Source organism: Raphanus sativus, chromosome 6 (genome assembly GCF_000801105.2).
Source record: "Raphanus sativus cultivar WK10039 chromosome 6, ASM80110v3, whole genome shotgun sequence".
Lineage (NCBI taxonomy): Eukaryota > Viridiplantae > Streptophyta > Magnoliopsida > Brassicales > Brassicaceae > Raphanus > Raphanus sativus.
In genome coordinates, this window is record NC_079516.1 from 4,853,737 (window position 1) to 4,872,011 (window position 18,275).

Below are 18,275 nucleotides of genomic sequence, written 5' to 3' on the forward strand. Positions count from 1 at the left end.
AATAAATACACATGCAATTGTACGTAAATGGATAACTCGACTCTCTATCTCTCAGGTTGGCCCTCAGTCTCTCATATGATAATAGATTTGTAAAATTTGGCTTTAAAATAATTTTAATTATTTCGTTGTTACAAGTAATTAGGACTTATCAAAAGCAAGCAAATAATGGCTCAAAAGGTGGAAGCACAAGGAGGCGTGGGAGGAGATGTATGGGATGATGGTGTTTATGACGGCGTTAGAAAGGTGCATGTAGGACAAGGCCAAGATGGTGTATCGTTTATCAATGCCGTGTACGAGAAGGGTTCTCAGGAGGTTGAAGGAGGTGAACATGGAAATAAGACACTACTTGGATTCGAAACGGTATAGTGTTAATTTGCGTCCATTCTTATGTATTTTATTTGCTCAACTTATCATTTGCAATCTTTAAACTACTCAAGACTCGATTCTAGGGATGTATTACTTCCCTACGCACGAGAGGTTTATTTCTTGCTAACCCTAGAATGATTTGCATGACAACACTAGCAGTCTACCAAGCAAGACTTAAATCTCAAAAATGAGAAGGAAGCAATCCAAAATTTACGAAAGAACTTATACAGACAAGTTACCAAATTTGTAAAAAAAAAAAATTATTAGAACTTACTAAAATGTTTATATTCCTCAAAATCTTAATTAGGACTGATTCTTACCTAAGACTAGACCCATTTGCACCAATTATGGTCTACATAGACATAATCCATACAAATTCCCTACTCACGAGATGTTTGTTTCTATTTTTTCCAGTTCGAGGTTGATGCAGACGACTACATCATAGCAGTGCAGGTAACCTACGACAAAATATTTGGCCATGAGTCCGACGTCATCACATCTATTACCTTCTATACGTCCAAAGGGAAAGCCTCTCCACCCTATGGATTAGAGACCGACAAAAAGTTTGTACTCAAGGAAAAAAACGGCGGTAAACTTCTTGGGTTCCATGGACGCGCGGGAGAGGTTCTGCATGCTCTTGGTGCGTATTTCGTTACAACCACAACTCCTTTGACTCCTGCCAAGAAGCTGCCAGCAGTTGGTGGTGATGGAGGAACCGCATGGGATGATGGTGCTTACGATGGTGTTAGAAAGTTGTTTGTTGGACAAGCACAAGATGGTATATCAGTCGTCAAGTTTGTGTACGACAAGGGGGCTGAGGAAATTATAGGAGATGAACATGGAAATAGTACTTTACTCGGATTCGAAGAGGTACTCATTGTTTGTTTTTATTATATTGAACTTTTTCTTCATCAAAATTCATTTTATTGTTTTGGTTTTGTTTTGCTTTAATGGCAGTTTGTACTTGACTATCCTAGTGAGTACATCACGTCAGTTGAAGGCACATATGATAAGATATTTGGGAGTGACTCTGAGGTCGTTACCATGCTTAGGTTCAAGACCAATAAGCAAACGTCTGCTCCCTTTGGAATTGAAGCTGGGACACCCTTCGAACTCAAAGAGGAAGGCTCCAAGATCGTCGGGTTCCATGGAAAAGTCAGTGAGCGGCTTCATCAGTTTGGAGTCCATGTTCTTCCAATCACTTATTGATCATCACATGTTTTCCTTTCATTCCCTTCCATTAAGTTTCCTACCTTTTCTGTTCTGTTTGTTTATGTTTCCAGTGTGTTATTGTCTCCTTTATGATGTTGTCATGTGTTTGATGCTATATATCTGTCTGCTTTAATAAAATGGTTGATTTGAACTCAAGAAACAAAACCAAGTACGAATAAAATTATGATACTGTAAACGAATAAAACTTGGATATTCCATCGGATATCTGAGAGCATCTTAATGGGAAGTTCATGTTCTTAAATAATACAAATTAAATACAAATGCAAATATATAAAATATTATATTTTAAAATATTTATATTTTATCATAGGTACTTCAAAATTATGAAAAACTCACCATAGATAATAAAATTTATAATAAGTTTATTAATATTTATAATTTAATATATTATAAAAAATTGTTAGAATCCTTCATTAATATTTTTTTTTAAATTATACAGAGGTATCTTGACCCCACAGAAGTGATCCAGACTATTCACGTGTTGCCACATGTCGGTCCTCTGTCACTGGCGATGCCGAAATGTTAATCTTCCAGTGACCAGGATTCAAACCCAAGTGGCGGAACTCACAGCTGTGAACCTTTTATCAACTGAGCTAAAAGCCCCGGTTCTTTCGTTAATATTTTCTAAGAACATTTTCAGAGTTTGGTTCTTAAACAGTATTTCACAATTAAAATAACTAAATAAATAAATAATATTATAAACTCTATGCAAGTATATTTGCAACACCTAAAAAACAAAGTAGCCAATTTTTTCCATTTAGATTTTTTGGCCATTCAAGCAAGATCCCTTATGATATTAAAGAGTCAATATTTACTTAAGACTTTTCTCAATATTTTGAAATTTATGTCAAAGTTGAGCGATTTCTGATGCAGACAGCCTTAGTATATTATTTTGTCATCTTGCATTTACAAAGCTTATGTCTTTGTTTATAATGTCAAAAACTCTGATTTTCTTCTTTTACAGTTTACTTAGTAAAGGGTGAATTTTCCTTAATCAAATAGAGATCTGCTACATTTCTCTACTTACTCAAGTAAGACCCCTTATAATACTTATTTTTTTTGTCACCTAAAAGATCAATATATAATTCAAGGAACTAGACAAATAATTCAAATAAAATTTATTCATTAAGAGGGATCACAAATCCATCTTAGACAGAACAACAACAACACAAAAGAGAAGAACTTGAAACAAATATAAACTAGTAAAAGGTAGAAACAACTTATTTAAAGTTCAAAGACCATTATGAGAGAGAGAGACCACAAAAGCTGTGACAAATTCATGTGATCCACGATCAGTTGGTGATGGGAAGGACATAAACTCCAAATTTATGAAGCAAATCACCAGCACTTCCATGGAAACCCACGATCTTGTGGCCTTCCTCTCTGAGATGGAAGGCCTCACCAGCGGTAAGCCCAAAGGGACCATATGTTGCTGGCTTATTAGTCTTGAACGTAAGCATGGTAAGGACCGCGGAGTCACTCCCAAAGATTATATCGAATGTGCCATTTACTTCCGTGATGTATTCACTTGGATAGTCAAGCTCAAACTGCAACCAAAGTAGCCCAAACCAAACTGACATTAGTCCATATCTTAAAAACTGGAAAGAAAAAAAGAAACCATCTGATGTAAAGACAAAAAAAATAAAGCAAGAACTAAGTACCTCTTCGAATCCAAGTAGAGTACTCTTTCCATGTTCATCTCCTATGATTTCAGAAGAACCTTTGTTGTACACAAACTTAACCGCTGATATACCATCTTGGGCTTGTCCTACAGAGACTTTTCTTACGCCGTCGAAAGCACCATCATCCCATGATGTTCCTCCCTCACCACCCTTGGCTTCTAGCTTCTTGGTTGGTTGGGCAGGAGTCAAGGGGATGGTGCCTACTGGAGCTAAGTAAACTCCAATAGCACTAATAGCTGAACCAGCTCGTCCATGGAACCCTGTAATCTTGTGACCTTCCTCCTTGAAATCAAAGTGTGTGCTACCTTCGAGACCATACGGTCCATATGTTTTGTTCTTGTTAGTCTTGAAAGTGAGCATCGTCAGCCCATCACTCCCTAAGATTTTGTCGTAGGTGCCTTCCATGATGGTTATGTATTCATCTGATTCAAGCTCAAACTGCACAAGAGGAAGGCATAACAAAATATTGAAACTAGTTCCGCATATCTTTTAAAAAAGGAGAAACCATATTATATATATGTTTTAACGTACCTCTTCGTATCCAAGCAATGTTGGCGTCCCACGTTCTGCTCCAATGACCACTTGAGAACCATTTGTGTATTCAAACTTGACAGCTGCTATACCATCTTCGCCTTGTCCTACAGATACCTTTATAACATTGTCGTGTGCACCATCGTCCCACACAGCTCCAGACTCACCACCCTTAGCGTCAAGCTTCTTCGGGGGAACTGAAGGAGGGGCGGCTGTTAAAGGAGCAAAGTAAGCTCCAAGAGAATTAAGATTGTCTCCGGCGAAGCCATGAAAGCCAATTATCTTCTTGTCTTGAACTTGGACGGTAAATGGAGTACCATCATTGTATCCAATGACATCAGAAGACTTCTTGTTGGAGTTGAACTTAAGCCCTTGAATGACACCAGAAGAGTCATACCAACCTTCTACGGAAACTAGATGCTCCTCTGGATGGTTAATCACAAACTGAAAAGATCCACCGGAAGATCAAAATGTCAAAAACTTCAAAAAGAAAATACTCATTTTATTTCACAAAGATGTATGTTCTGAAAAAGAAAATTCAAAAACATAAATTTTATATATTTTTCTTATGCATTTTTATTAGGTAATAAAGATAAATTTTAAATTTTTAAAATTGTATTTATTTGATTCCCATGAGCTTAAATTATGGAAAATAGATTATCACTGAAAATATTGCATTTAAAACCAAACTAAAATATATCTTTTATATGTGTAAAAATAATATACATCATTTTGATATAGAGTGCGTATGATATAGACATGCCCTTAACTATGTTTGATAATATCTAATTCTGATCTGTTATGCTAATTTACACCGATATAATAACATTGAAAATATATAATCTTGATATTGTTTTAATTCAAGCCCATCTCACTATAACTTATAGAACGAAGTTTAAGAAACATAAGGAAAGTGTATTGGTACCGGATCAGCTGCGATGGCACGGCCCTTGACACCGCGAAGAGGGGCGGTTTCGGGTTGTCCGTTCTTGACATAGTCGAACTGAACATATTGAATACCGCTCCCACCTGGCGCGACCGTAATCTTGGTTACAGCATCGTGTTCTGATCCATCATCCCATTGGTTGCCTCCATTTCCTCCTTGTGCTTCCACCTTTTGGGCCATCTCTTTTGCTTACGACTATACCTGTAATTAGGATCCCTAATTGTTTTATAATCAAAATTTACAGATCTATAATCATATGAGAGAGAGAGTGAGAGTTGACCTGAGAAGAGAGGGTGAGAGTTAGTGATCAATATGAAGAACTACATCGGTATTTATTGAGCTTATTAAACTTATGCTAGTAATTAATTAATACAAGTGGATATACATATTATATAATCTCGCGATCCACGAGTTATTAGAATTATATTGTTGTCAAATATGAAGCAAATGAGTTGAATATCTTCGTCAAAAAAAAGCAAATGCGTTGAATATGAATAGTTGATATTAGTGATCTAAAAGTAGTACATATTTCTTAATAAATTATGGTCGTGCATAATGATGTTTGACAATTCAGCTAAGATAACTCGTTATTGGTGCTAGCGGATTCAAATCCAGCGGCATGGGATGCCGTCCTAACCTTTTAACAGTGGCATCGAGGCCTTAAGTTTAGGCCATGTCATGCTTTACCAGAAAATTAGTATTAGTTTGAATTTCTTGTGAATAGTTGACAGTGACTTTGAGCTAACAAGTTTTTAATCATGCAGTGAATGTATCATTTGAAAAGAAAGTGAGTGCATAAATTATAGTACAGTTAATGCAATATGTATTTACCTCTCTCTTGCTTTAGTTAAGTTTGCAGTAATAATCTTGGATCATCCGCTTAATGACTGGAGAATGCGACACACGTCCCACGGGCCACGAGTTAGACTCGACGTGCTCAGAAAGTGATAATCTATTTTATTTTGCAAGCTTAAAAAGTTTAAGTCATCATCATTATTGTTACGCTAATATAAATAAATATCACGAGTCCCACGAGTGTTGATTCTCTTTATTTAAATGTTATACCTTGCTAAAAGAACAAAAATGTTTACCTTTCTTGAAAAATTAAGAAGATTTCGACATATATATATACACATCAAGATCAAGCATTAAGATAAGGTAAAATCTCCTTTAATCAGATCATGTGATATAATAAAGACTAGATCATGACCCCCGCGCCTGCGCGGATTTATCTTTTGATTCACATATTTTATATACATTTGGTATATTATTTAAAATTTATAATATAAAAAAGTTAGAATGATCCGGAACCAAAAAAAGTCGATCCGGATAAAAAAAAATCAAATACCTACTTAGATCCAAATGTTGAGAACTTGAAGAACTCATACCTGAAATGAACAGATTTATACCCGACCCAGTGAGCTAAATTTCAAACATAATATCTTTTGTTATATTTTTAATTCATTTTGTTGGGTTGGTGAGATTTACTATTTATTCGGAAGATTTTTGGCTAACTTAATGGTATATATTCGTAGGTTTCTTTTTTCTGAATAGGAAAAAAAAAGATTTGGGTCTTGATTAAATTTATCTTATTTAACAAATTGCTGTTATAAATAATTTTTATAAAAACTAATTTGTAACAGTAATGTCATTTTTGTTATAAATTAATATATCATGGTTTATAGGTTCAAAGTATAGAGTTAGTCGTTTTCATAGTATTGCTAATATTGATAGATGCAAGTTAATGAATACAGATAATATATTGTATTATTAGTAATATGTCGTAATATGTCGTATAGTATTATATGTTAGTAGATGTATCATAAATAATCTATCTTATAGTATAATATGCTAGTAGATGTATCTAGATTATAGTAAAATATATGCAATATAAGGAAACATGTGTAGTGGATATAATAATAAGGTAAGAAGTAAAAAACTATGGTAATGGTTGATATTAATTATTTATAAAAAGGTATGTCTAATAATAAATAGATTAATATAACATTAAATACATAAATTCCAACTTTAAAATCTATCCAGAAAAAGTTATAATGTTTCTGTTTTAATAAGATAGACTAGATTTTGACCCGCGCTTTGGAAGCGCGGAATATTTTACGATAAAAATTTTCACTAATAACTTAACAAATATTTGGGTAATTTTTAAAGAGTGTGTATTTAAAATATTTTTGCATTTAAATCAGTGTTTTTAAATTCAACCCGATTGTGATTATACCCGTTAATTTCGGAGATCTGACAATTCAATTTTGGTTTTTAAAATATTCATATTAAAAAAATCACTAAACCTCGAGACTAACCGATTGAACTGATGGATGATCGAAATGTAATCTAATTGGATTTAAATTGTAATAGTTTCATAATTTGTAATCTTATAATCCAAATTTTAAAGTTCATTATTTTGCAATTTATGAAATTATGATGTTTCTACAAAATTCTAAAGAGAAAATGATAGATATAAAATAACTAAGATTAATTATTGTATTATCTAGAAACATTGATAGTAGTATAAAAATATATTGTTTGGAAACATTGATAATAGTACAAAGAAATAAGTATATTGTTTGGAAACATGGATAGTAATATAAAGAAAGTAACATTAGTGATTTAATGTAGGTTTAACTATAAAGTATAAAAGTGTATTTAATTTAAAAACTTATAAAATAAATGTTAGGTCCAACAGAATGTTTCTGTTTTAATAAGATAGATTTAGATTACGGTTGATTAGGTAATTATTCCTTAATTTGTCTCCTAATTCTATTAAAATGACGTATTATTTACACTCCATACTAGAAATGGAATCAATTCAAATACATGTTCTACGTCAAAACATCATATTTGATTGAATAAGACAATACGCTTCCATATTCCAACGATCGCATGACCGTGCAGTTAAAGGAAGCTTCATACATATTAAATTAAAAAATTATTCAAATTGTTTAAATAATTAGACATCTCAATAATTGTAGTATACAAAATACGATTCTGAACAAAATAAAAACAATACAGACTACGATAAGGATTGCTTATCTCGCTGGATCGCTTCCAATGATGCGACTATACAAGTATCAAGTAAACAAATAAACAAAGCATGTGACAGCCAGCATGGTATAATTTACTGCAAAATAGAATAATTTACATTGAGTTTGTCGTGCCACCATCTTCATTACTCATGTTCTCGCTCTCTCAATAATTTACATAGAATATTTTTTTTTTAGTCAAAAAAAAATATTTTTCCTAATAAAACTTGATAAAAAATATTATAAAAACACGTAAACTTGGCAAAAATCTGTTATGGAATACTCATTGAGACTCTGGTTTAGGTTTGTCCTAGTGACAGACAACAACAACAAATACATGTTCATGATCAGGGGCGGAGCTACATGGTCAGGAGGAGGTTCAGCTGATCCCGGTCAAATGTGAAAAGTTAAAATTTTAAAATTAGAAATGTGAATAACAGTTGCTCAGTTGGTCTAATTTAAAAAGAACAGAAGTTAAACCATTCAGTTTCTTTTATTGATTTTCAAATGATTTCTTATATGTACTTTTCGGTAAAATTATATGTAATTTTTTGTGTTTATGTTCTCATTGTTTTGGATCTTTTAAAATATTCATTTTAGAGAATTTATTTCTTTTGCCACATATTTTTTGCTTTTAGTTGTTTTGCAATTTATTTAGTTCATTTTCCACTTTTGTTTTAAAGCTTTATTTAAAAATTAATTTTTAAATACCCTCATTTCTATACTTTTGTTTCAAATATATTTTCTCCTAAAAATGAAAACAGCTTAATACACAAATAATTTAAATTAGATTAATAAATTATATTTTTACATAAATTTTAATTTAATTAATTTAAATTTATGACCCTTGTATAATTTTTTTTTCTGGCTCTGCCACTGTAATCATGATAATTTTTGTAAAAATGTTTTCATAAATGGTAGTAATATACGGCCTTCTTTCAGTAACATAACATTTGAGAAGAGAAACAAACACTAACCCCAAACGTGACAAAAAAATCTTATATCCATGATGGAAAGTTTTTTTTTTTAAGAAGGGAAAGTTTTTTTGGTAAAAGAAAGGAACATTAGAGCATCTCCAATGGTGTTACCACCATTGGAGTCCTTAGCAATACTAAATTATTATTTTTTAAAAAAAAAATTTTTTTTGAATAGTTAAGGACTCTAGTTAAAATTATATGTTCAATGGTGTTTTCCATTTTGAAGTTCTTAGTAATATGAGATACAATAGAGGTTTCCAATGTCTAGGAAGATTCATAATGCTATGATTTAAAACGAAGTACGACGGCAGCAAAATCCTAATATATTTCTATGGACATTTGGGTGGTGATGATTTTAGATACATATCTTCATCAGTGCCTGCGGTCAAATAGAGAGTATCATAAAGATCAATCTCTACTGTTTTCCATAAGATTATCTATATGGGAAAATGGTTTACCTTCAGATATATTGGATAGGTTGGTTCTTCCTGAAGCTTGACCACACTACTAGTTGCTGCTTCAATATCTTCCACTGCAACAAGAAATAGAACTCAGTACAACCCAAAGTTAACATCAAGACGTGCAATTAGGTACCGTGCTTATTAGTGGTTTTCTTACAGTTATCATCATTGCTGCATGATCGCTCTGAAGGAATGATATCTTCTTCATGCGGCACAGCGAAGCCTGCAAAAGAGAAGGAAAGTCCAAGGGAAGCACTAGAACAGGGTGTGCACTTTTGGCCTTCCTTATGTGTGTGTTCCTTCTGTTGTTGCTCTGTTTGTTACTGCTGCCACTTTGGCTCGGTGATGACACAGAAAAACACAGATATAAGAAAAACAGAGCAATAACAAAATCTTTATCTTTACCTATATCTAAAATCTTTATCGTTACCAGTCATCTAAACATAACACAGAAAAACACAGATATAAGAAAGGTTTGTATAATCAATAACAAAATCGATCTTAGTTCAAAATATATGATGGAAAAACCTTTTCAATAATTCCAGAAACTTGCAAGTTCGCCATCTTTGCTAGACCTTATCGATTCACCCCTTCCAACTGCATCAAACAAGGGATCCTTCAGTCACAGCAAAGCAATGCAACTCAAACAAACTCTCGGTATAGTTCAATACGTCACAAACATAGTCATAAGAACAAAGGAGAAGCCCCGAACAAAGGACTGATTCTCTCCCTGTACCAAAACCTAATCGATTTCCCTAAGAAAACTTATGATCAATCGCAGATCACAATCAAGAAGTTCGGTTCAATCAATCCAAGTACCTTCACACCAAAACCCTAGGACTACGACTACGAATACCAAAAGAGTTAGCGCCAGACATCATCATCAGACTTCTCGATGTGGTGCTAAACATCAAAAGAGGAGGAAATCCTCACCTCACAAGACGAAATCGACGAAAGAGATAGCCCAACGGGAATGGAAGCAGAGAGGAGAAAGAGATCGCCAAACAAAACACAATAGTCTCCCACCCAATGGCAACATGCCACCTCTATAAGGATTCGGTCCATATAATCCTTATTTAGAGACCAATCCTTAGTTAATTTAGTTTTTATATTATTATTTTATTTATAATAATCTAGGTTTGTGTGCTAAGGATTTTCATCATCCCCCATTGTGGATGGTCTTAGTGGATTATTGACTTTTACAGCTAAATTAGTGAATCTGAAAAAGTCTGGTGGTAAATAGTTTATGGCTGTAAGTTTCGCCACTTACATTCGAGTGAAGTGAAAAAATAATATTTTTAGATGTTTTCGGTGGATTCCCCGACTTATCTCTGGTGAACGGTTACTAGGATGCTAATTGGGTTTCTTTGAAGATATCCGAATATCAAGATTAAAAAAGAAAATTTAGTGAGCCTGATGTTTTTAGACCAATATGATGACTAATCCATTATTATACTCATTATACTAACACAAACGTACCCATTATTTTCTTTTGTTGGAACATCAACCAAAAGATTAATACTTGGTCCACCACCAACAACCTTATATTTTCTAATCGAATACTCATTAGAATTTTGTTAGTCCAATCTTTAAATAATTAGGTAACAAAATAACTCAACCATAATTTTACAAGCCAATGCTTGGGTTCAAGGCTATTAAGTGATTCCTTTTGGGCTGGAGGCTGGCACACCCTTTGGTACTCAAAGAGGAATGCAACAAGATCTTGATTGGCCTTGTATTTGTTACACTTTGTGGTCTACATCTTGATGGTCTTTGTACTTTGAATTAGCTGATTTTACTCTTTCTGGTTTATGTTTGTTACCTCTTCAGTGATTTACGTCTCTTTTATGCTGCTATTTTGTCGTTTGATGGACTTGATATTCATTTTAGTAACGTAAGTTCGTTCCAATTATTACATTAGCACTCCAAAGAAACAGAAGGATTTACTAATATCAAAACAGAAAGCAACCTCTTTTATTTAGATAGCAAAGAAACAACATGCACATACATAAAGCTTGAGACAGATCAAATACAACAATAGACAGTATACATCTCGACAAACTCACAAGATAATGGCGTATCAGATTAGTTCTGCATCAGTTGGTTATGGGCGCCACTTTGGCTCAGAGTTTGTAAAGATAGTCACATGCTTGTCCGTCAATAGAACCAAACGATTTTGTAGTCTTTCTTCTCCAGCACGAATTCAGTTGAGTCCCTTTCCATTCGGGTCATACATTCTCTTGTTACTTGTTAATTAGTCTTCCATTTAAGATAATCCTTTTTTTTTCTTTTGCTTTGTTAATAGATGGGCTTCGCAACACTTCAAATGCTAGGCCCAAATAAAAGCAACCCCACCAAAAGTAGCCAACGGAAACCTCCAGGCCCAGTTTAGTAAAGATGCGTGCTTCTTCTATACGGACCCCATATCACACGGCACCCTTACGAGCCAGATACGGAGAGAGGTACTAACTACGTATGCACATTCCACCTTTGAACCGGTTATAACCGGATTCGTATTTGCAGGAAACCAGTGGATGTTAAAGGACACTGCAGATTTCACCAGCAAGATTATTGCAAAAATATTTTCAAAAAAAAAAAAGATTATTTGAACAAAACGAGTGCGTGCACACACGCGCTTCTCTCCCAAATCGAACTCGAAGCACTCCGTAACCCTAAATTCTCGACATCAAATCGGCGGCCACCTCTGCAACTGTGGAGCTCCGTCGCCTGCTCAGGTACTTTTGAAGCCTCTACTACATCCATCTTGAAGATCCCCCCTCTGTTCTCAAGGAATGGAATTTCCTTCAACCGGTTTGGCCGTTCTCCCTCACTGTGACGGTGAAGCTCCTGATCCACCACCACCACCTTCCATTGCTCCTCCTCCTTCTGTGACTAAAACTCATGATTCTTCCTCTGCTGCTGTTCACGACTCTTCCATCACTGCCGTCATAGAAGTCGCTGCGATTTCAAATGTCGCTGCTATCACACCTGTCGATGTTGTTGCTACTGTTGTTGACGTTGCTCCGCCACCGGAAAGCTCCGATCTTGATGGTGATGAGCTTGACGAAGATGAAGAAAATACTTTTGTTCAGAGGCTGCAACCTCTTTGGGCGCGTGGTCGAAACCTCTTCACTTCACGCCTCCTCCAACCCCTCCGGAACCTGCAACTCCAAGGCTCGGAGTTTCAGAGGCTGTTAGACACCAGATAGCTTCGTTTTGGCCGACGATTGGTGAGACAATCGTTAATGGCTCCAAGTCTAAAAAAGGGCAGAAGTTGTTCCCTGCGCAAGCAAAGCCCCAACTGCCTGTAAACACAATTCCACCTCCGGCACTTAAGGATGATGGAAGTCTTCGTTTCCCATGGGCCGCTCGTATGAACCAATCCTCTAGGAATCTCTTCCGTGCGACTGAACCAACTTATCGTCTAGATGGCACGCCTCAAGTGACGATACCCTCCAAGGTACTTAGACTAGGACCAGAAAACAATGAAGAATACGTTGTTGGTCAGTTTCATAAATGCTCAAGTCCTCCGGGGGGTCTTATACACGCAGTATTGAATAGGTTATGGGGTCGGGAATGTAGGATCACTTGCAAAAAGTTAGGAGATTCATCTTTCTTGTTCCATATCCCTCATGAAAATACTCGTAAATGGGTTATTCAACGGGGCGTCTGGCACGTTGATGATTGTCTACTCTTTGTGGCACCTTGGACTCCTGTCAACTCCTTCAAGACACCCGAGATCTCTACCTTACCAGTATGGGTAAATCTTAAAAACATTCCAGATTCTTGTTTCTCTAGGTTAGGCATCAGCCACATAGCATCGGGTTTAGGAGAACCAATGCTTACTCACAAGCCTCGTTTAGATCCAACAAATATGGGGGAAGCAAAAATATTAGTTGAGGTGGAGTTGGATAAACCGTTTCCAAAGTTCATTGCTCTTGATGACAAACAAGGTAATATCTACTTGGTAGAAGTTGAGTACACTTGGATCCCTAGTGTTTGTGAAAGGTGTGGTGCACTTGGTCATAAGGAGAAGAGGTGTATGTTACCACCTATGCCACATGATTCTGCTCCTGTTACAAAAGAGTCTCAGGTCACAAATGAAGATATCCCAATTGTGGACATTGTCCATCTGACGCAAAACTCCTCCATAGCTCATGCCGAGCATGTAGAGCCAAACTCTCGTTCACTCACTGCCCATCAATCTTTTGAGACTTCCGAAAAGTCACTGGTCACTCTTCCCTCCGAGGATGCATCTGATAGTCATGTGAATGAGGTACACTCTTCCTCTTGCTCTCAGTTTGATAACACTTTACCCTTGTTAGCAGCAGAAGCTGCGCCAACTCAGTCACTTATTATGGAAGATATTCTATCACATCCTATCATTTTGGAAGACCATCGTGCTTCTGAAATTGAGCACCGAATTGATCTTCGTTCTCCTCTCACTCTTGATCACTCTCTATGGAGCCAGAAACTCCGCTCGCATATGGGAAAGGTACTGGTTTTGATGTAGTTGGAGACTCGTCTAGTTACACTGTCACTAGAGGAGGAAGAGCAATAAAACCAACACAAAAAATTCAAGAAATGGGATGGACGAATGTTAGTGGAAGAGGTAAATGAGGCCGTCGTGGCCGAGGAAACCAAATTCACTAGTTAATGTCTTCCTCATCTTGTTTTCTAAGATTCATGGTGAATCTTTATTTAAGGTTTTTAAACCCTCTTGTTTGTAGCAAACTTTATCAGATTTATAAGTGAAAACTCATACATGTTATTTCTTGCATTTTAATTTGAAAGCCCTTTTGCGGAAAAAAAAAAAAATCTTTAGGAGCAGGTAAACAAAAAGAAAGACGGACAAAACACTTCAACTTCAGAATTGTTTTTCCTTTTAATAACAAACGTTGATTTTTTGGTAAGCCTTATAAAATATCATTATTGACGAACGAAGAAATACGAAAATTTGCTTGTCTTGATAAAAGAAAAAGAAATACGAAAAATAAAAGTTGGAGATATGGCATAAAGATGAATGAAACGTTTACCAACTGTGTACTCTGTTTTTGTAACAGCTTAGGTTTTTAGTTTCTTTCTTGTTGGAGGATGCTGAGAAACTTATAAAGAGACATGAAGATAGATTGAGTATTGTATCACACACTGTTTTGTCAGTCTCAAATTATGAGCTCTTAATGGTACTTTAGTCCATGAATTGGCTACTTTAGTCCATAACAATTCATGATGCTCTGCTCCAAGTAAATGCTTTAATATACAAGCCAGGCCTTAAATATTGTGATTTGATCGCTAACAACAAGAAGGAAAATAGTCTGATGTGATCCAAAAGAAACCCAATGAGACAAAGTTCCCTCATGCTTTTTGAAATGTACAAGCATAGTATTCATCTAGAGTCTAAGGGGTTGTTATTGGATTATCTATTTATCAAGAGTTATATAGATTTAGATTTTCTAATAATTCTAGTGTTATTCAATTATGATTTTTTAAAACTATATCAAAGTCTGATGTTATTGGTTTATGAATTTTTAAGAAGTTGTTAAAAGTTTATAGAAATCTGGAGTTATTAGATTTGTTATTTTACAAAATCAACTAAAATTTTGTGTTATTCATAAAAAACGAAAGTAACTGATTTTTTCATGACTTAAAAGTCTGTTGTTATTCGTTTATTGATTCTATATATTTTTCTTCACAAAATTTGTTTACCAAAGTATTGCACATTGATGATGTATTTTCATATACTTTTTTATAATTTAAACAAATTTAAATTAATATCATTTTAAAACAAACTCTGTAAATTTTGGTTGCAACACGTCTTCATGCCACTGTAAAGACTGTAACACGTTAACATTTTCATTCACTTACCTCCAATGTAAAATGCCAACTAAAAATACAAATTTGCTCAAAAAAAACTAAAAATACAAACCTATAGAATAGTTCCTGATGAAAAATTTAGAGAGTAGTTAATGAAATTCATAGGAAAGTCAATGATCTGGGAAGTGAACACAGAGGTTTGATCAAAAACAAACCAAAAAAAAAATTAAAAATTTGCAAGCTACGAAGATAGGAAATGAACTTTTGCGCAAATAGAAGAAGGAATAGGAAGAACAGGAAATATAATACAAAGGGGCAAAATGAAGAGGATAATAACAAACACAACAAACACAAATATTTAAAGATACTCTGCATAAGTTTATAATTATCTCGGATAAAGAATCTAACGATTTTATAAAACTCTTCAGCAAAATTATAAGAAAATATAAAATCATTGTAACTCTTTTAAAATTCAGAAAATAATTAATTTTAAAAAATCATCAAAACTTTTTTAAAATCACAAACCAATAACAGCCCTAAACTTTAATTAAGGTTAAAAACCTTAATTAAAAGGCTATTATGGAATCTTTTTGGCAGATTACGAGGTTAATCTAGCTCTTATCTTTTTCTTTGACATGGTAAAAAGAGCTTATCAAAAGCCGTTGAAATAAATTTTATTTTATTGTTGGGTTTCAGAAGAACGAATATGATGACGTAAACACGTATCGGCCTCCGCCAATCATATTCCCTGGTGGGTTTAATAATGATTAGATGTAGAAACATAACAAAAGAATTTGAAAATTTCGTAGTAATGATAACGTCATATCGTACTTGCCTGATGCTACATGGATTCGCAATTTTATTGCAAATTTCAACCTCATTTCGTCATCATAGGTAGTAGTTATTAGTATCTTCTCGATTACACACATATTTGAATTTCAAAATCTCCAAAACATTTACCCGAGTTCAGTTAATCTATTAATCTATTTATATGATATAACCTTAACATAATACTCTTGTACATAATCTTTTGAATCAGCTTCTTATTTTCTGATGTATATAATAAGTTCTTTATTATCATTATATAAAACACATTTCAGTATGAAGTGTAGTAAGTAGTCTAGTATACTAGTGAATAACTAGAAACAAATTTAACATTTTCTTTTCCAAAGCAAAACTTTACAAAAATAAGAGCCCGAAGAAAAGGGAGAAAATGAAAGATCAAAAGATAATAAGAAAATAAAAGAAGTCCTTGATGAAAGTCAAAAGCAACGACCATCTTTTCTCAAGGACGAGAAACGCTTATTTCTAATTATAGAATCTAAAATCCGCCGGTTCTTGAGGAAACTGACGATCATAAGAACAAGAAGAACGTTTTTCTTGCTGCGGTTGCGGTTGGACCATCCTCACGCCGCTAACGCTACTCCTAGCCGCCATAATCTCATCAAGAGACAACCTCTTTCTATCAGGACGCTGTCTCGGCGCGCTATGGGAACGCACCTTGGCCTTAAACGACTGCGTATTAGCCATATAACTCGGTGTCATCAAACCAGGATAATTCGGCCTAAAACAAACGTCTCTGGAAACGCTTTTTGCCGGTGAAGGAGGTGTATAGTAATGATGATTATTCGCCATCGATGAAGAGAATCTTGGAGTGTTTTGAGCCGTGGGAAACTTGCATTTATCTCCTGGAAAACTCCATTCGAAGTCTTTGCCTTGATAGATGAAATCATCACCACACTCGGACACAGCAACATTCATTCTCTTCGATCTTGATTTCGTTTTGTAAGTGTCGATCTCAACAATCTTGGGACTGGTCTCATCATACACGTTGTTGTTGAAGCTCTGTCTCTCAACAGAGATTGATATTCTCTTGCTATGGACTTCGCTTCTTGAATCATCAAACCTCTCCTATTGAATAATCATTAAACATAAGTTTGATCATAGAGATCTGTGGTAGAAACTGAGACTGACAATAGAAGGGAATGGTTCTTCTTACAAGGGAATGTCTAGGATGTAACATGTTGTTACGGTTGATGCGTTGAGACCGAACGCTAGTTTGTGCTCTGATGAGAGCTTGCATGCTGTGTAGCGTTTCGGCGGCGCGTTTGCGAACCAAGTATCCTCTCACCAAAGCTTGGAGCTTCACTAGACCTTTCAAAGCTCTCAACGCTTTCCTCGCCTAAAACAAAATTCAAATTTAATATTTTTAAAAAACTTACGAAAAGCTTAACAATTATATTAATGTGTTTAATTAGAAAAAAAAAAGTTTTTTTGAAATTAACAAAGACGTGTACTGTTTCATTAAGGAAGATGTGTAAGGACCAAGCAACGTACAGACATGCTTTTTCTTTAGACATCCGATTCTAAACTATACCCACATGGCAAAACTCGATCTTTCGTGTCTAAACGATATGAAAAAAAAAAAGAGTTTTAAGGAGATAGTTTATTAATTTACCAAATAGCCCTTGAAGACTGTTTGAATTTTCACGGCGGCCCACCGCTCAACTCCGTTCCCGCCGGTATATCCTCCGGCTCTCCCGTTACTTGTTAGCCTAACCACCGCGACGGCAGCTTGCGCAGCTGCAACCGCTGCGTCTGCGGCTGCGGCAGTGGCGGCAGCAACAGCAATGGCGTGTTTGTTCTGTTCCTTGTCTGTTTCTGCCAAGTATGTTCTGAGCCAGACGGAGTCTGCTTGGAGAACTTTCCGGTGAATGAGGGACCCACCAGCTTCTCCTCCTCCATTGCCGGAATACTCACTTTCGCCATCGCCGGAAACTCGGTTCTCTTTCTCTTTGCTCTTTTTCATACCGAAAATGCCCTTGAACCATCTTGATGCTCTGCCCATCTTCTTGAAGAACAGTCAAAGATGTTGACGCGATTTAAAGAGTAAAAAAGATTCAGAGGTGAGAGATCACAAATACCCAGAAGAAATGGAGAGTAAAACTTTATGGCACTGAAACAGAAGAAACAGAATGATGTTTAGTGAAAGAAGCACTGCAAAAAGGGAGGGATAAGAACTTGAGAGAGAGAGAGAGAGGGAGCGATGGAAATAGATTCTTGAAGATAACCATCATGTTCGTATTTATATATAAGTACTAGTATTTGAATTTCAACTCGAGCAAGGGACAAATATGTTGATTATAATAAACTATTTATGTACATTTGTTATGGAGAATTTTTGTTTGAAATGCAACGTTTGGTAAAGAGCTAGCTAACCTTTTCTT

At 35.2% G+C, this 18,275-nt stretch overlaps 3 protein-coding genes across 3 annotated transcripts; 1 reads left to right on the forward strand and 2 right to left on the reverse strand.

Moving 5' to 3' along the window:
- Positions 1-1,730, forward strand: LOC108812651 (jacalin-related lectin 32). The gene is made up of 4 exons (XM_018584974.2): positions 1-55; positions 143-360; positions 781-1,236; positions 1,324-1,730. The coding sequence occupies exons 1-4, from the start codon at positions 28-30 to the stop codon at positions 1,573-1,575; spliced, it is 954 nt and encodes a 317-aa protein (XP_018440476.1). The 5' UTR covers positions 1-27; the 3' UTR covers positions 1,576-1,730.
- Positions 1,731-2,702: 972 nt separating this feature from the next.
- LOC108805781 (PYK10-binding protein 1) lies at positions 2,703-5,154 on the reverse strand. Its single transcript, XM_018577721.2, has 5 exons — positions 5,039-5,154; positions 4,738-4,959; positions 3,813-4,256; positions 3,261-3,719; positions 2,703-3,146 (listed from the first exon to the last, which is right to left on the reverse strand). Exons 2-5 carry the CDS (start codon positions 4,936-4,938, stop codon positions 2,892-2,894), a joined length of 1,359 nt encoding a protein of 452 aa, XP_018433223.1. The 5' UTR covers positions 4,939-4,959; positions 5,039-5,154; the 3' UTR covers positions 2,703-2,891.
- Positions 5,155-16,184: 11,030 nt separating this feature from the next.
- LOC108809519 (protein IQ-domain 26) lies at positions 16,185-18,165 on the reverse strand. The gene is made up of 3 exons (XM_018581657.2): positions 17,507-18,165; positions 17,048-17,230; positions 16,185-16,959 (listed from the first exon to the last, which is right to left on the reverse strand). The coding sequence occupies exons 1-3, from the start codon at positions 17,894-17,896 to the stop codon at positions 16,357-16,359; spliced, it is 1,176 nt and encodes a 391-aa protein (XP_018437159.1). The 5' UTR covers positions 17,897-18,165; the 3' UTR covers positions 16,185-16,356.
- Between the last annotated feature and the right edge of the window lie 110 nt (positions 18,166-18,275).

Coding starts and splice junctions, on each gene's coding strand:
- LOC108812651 (XM_018584974.2), top strand. CDS start 28: ATGGATAACTCGACTCTCTATCTCTCAG. Junction 56..142: donor CTCGACTCTCTATCTCTCAG/GTTGGCCCTCAG, acceptor ACAAGTAATTAG/GACTTATCAAAAGCAAGCAA. Junction 361..780: donor CACTACTTGGATTCGAAACG/GTATAGTGTTAA, acceptor TATTTTTTCCAG/TTCGAGGTTGATGCAGACGA.
- LOC108805781 (XM_018577721.2), bottom strand. CDS start 4,938: ATGGCCCAAAAGGTGGAAGCACAAGGAGGAAATGGAGGCAACCAATGG. Junction 4,257..4,737: donor GTGCCATCGCAGCTGATCCG/GTACCAATACAC, acceptor GGATCTTTTCAG/TTTGTGATTAACCATCCAGA. Junction 3,147..3,260: donor CTCTACTTGGATTCGAAGAG/GTACTTAGTTCT, acceptor CTTTGGTTGCAG/TTTGAGCTTGACTATCCAAG.
- LOC108809519 (XM_018581657.2), bottom strand. CDS start 17,896: ATGGGCAGAGCATCAAGATGGTTCAAGGGCATTTTCGGTATGAAAAAG. Junction 17,231..17,506: donor CAGTCTTCAAGGGCTATTTG/GTAAATTAATAA, acceptor ATTTTGTTTTAG/GCGAGGAAAGCGTTGAGAGC. Junction 16,960..17,047: donor TACATCCTAGACATTCCCTT/GTAAGAAGAACC, acceptor ATTATTCAATAG/GAGAGGTTTGATGATTCAAG.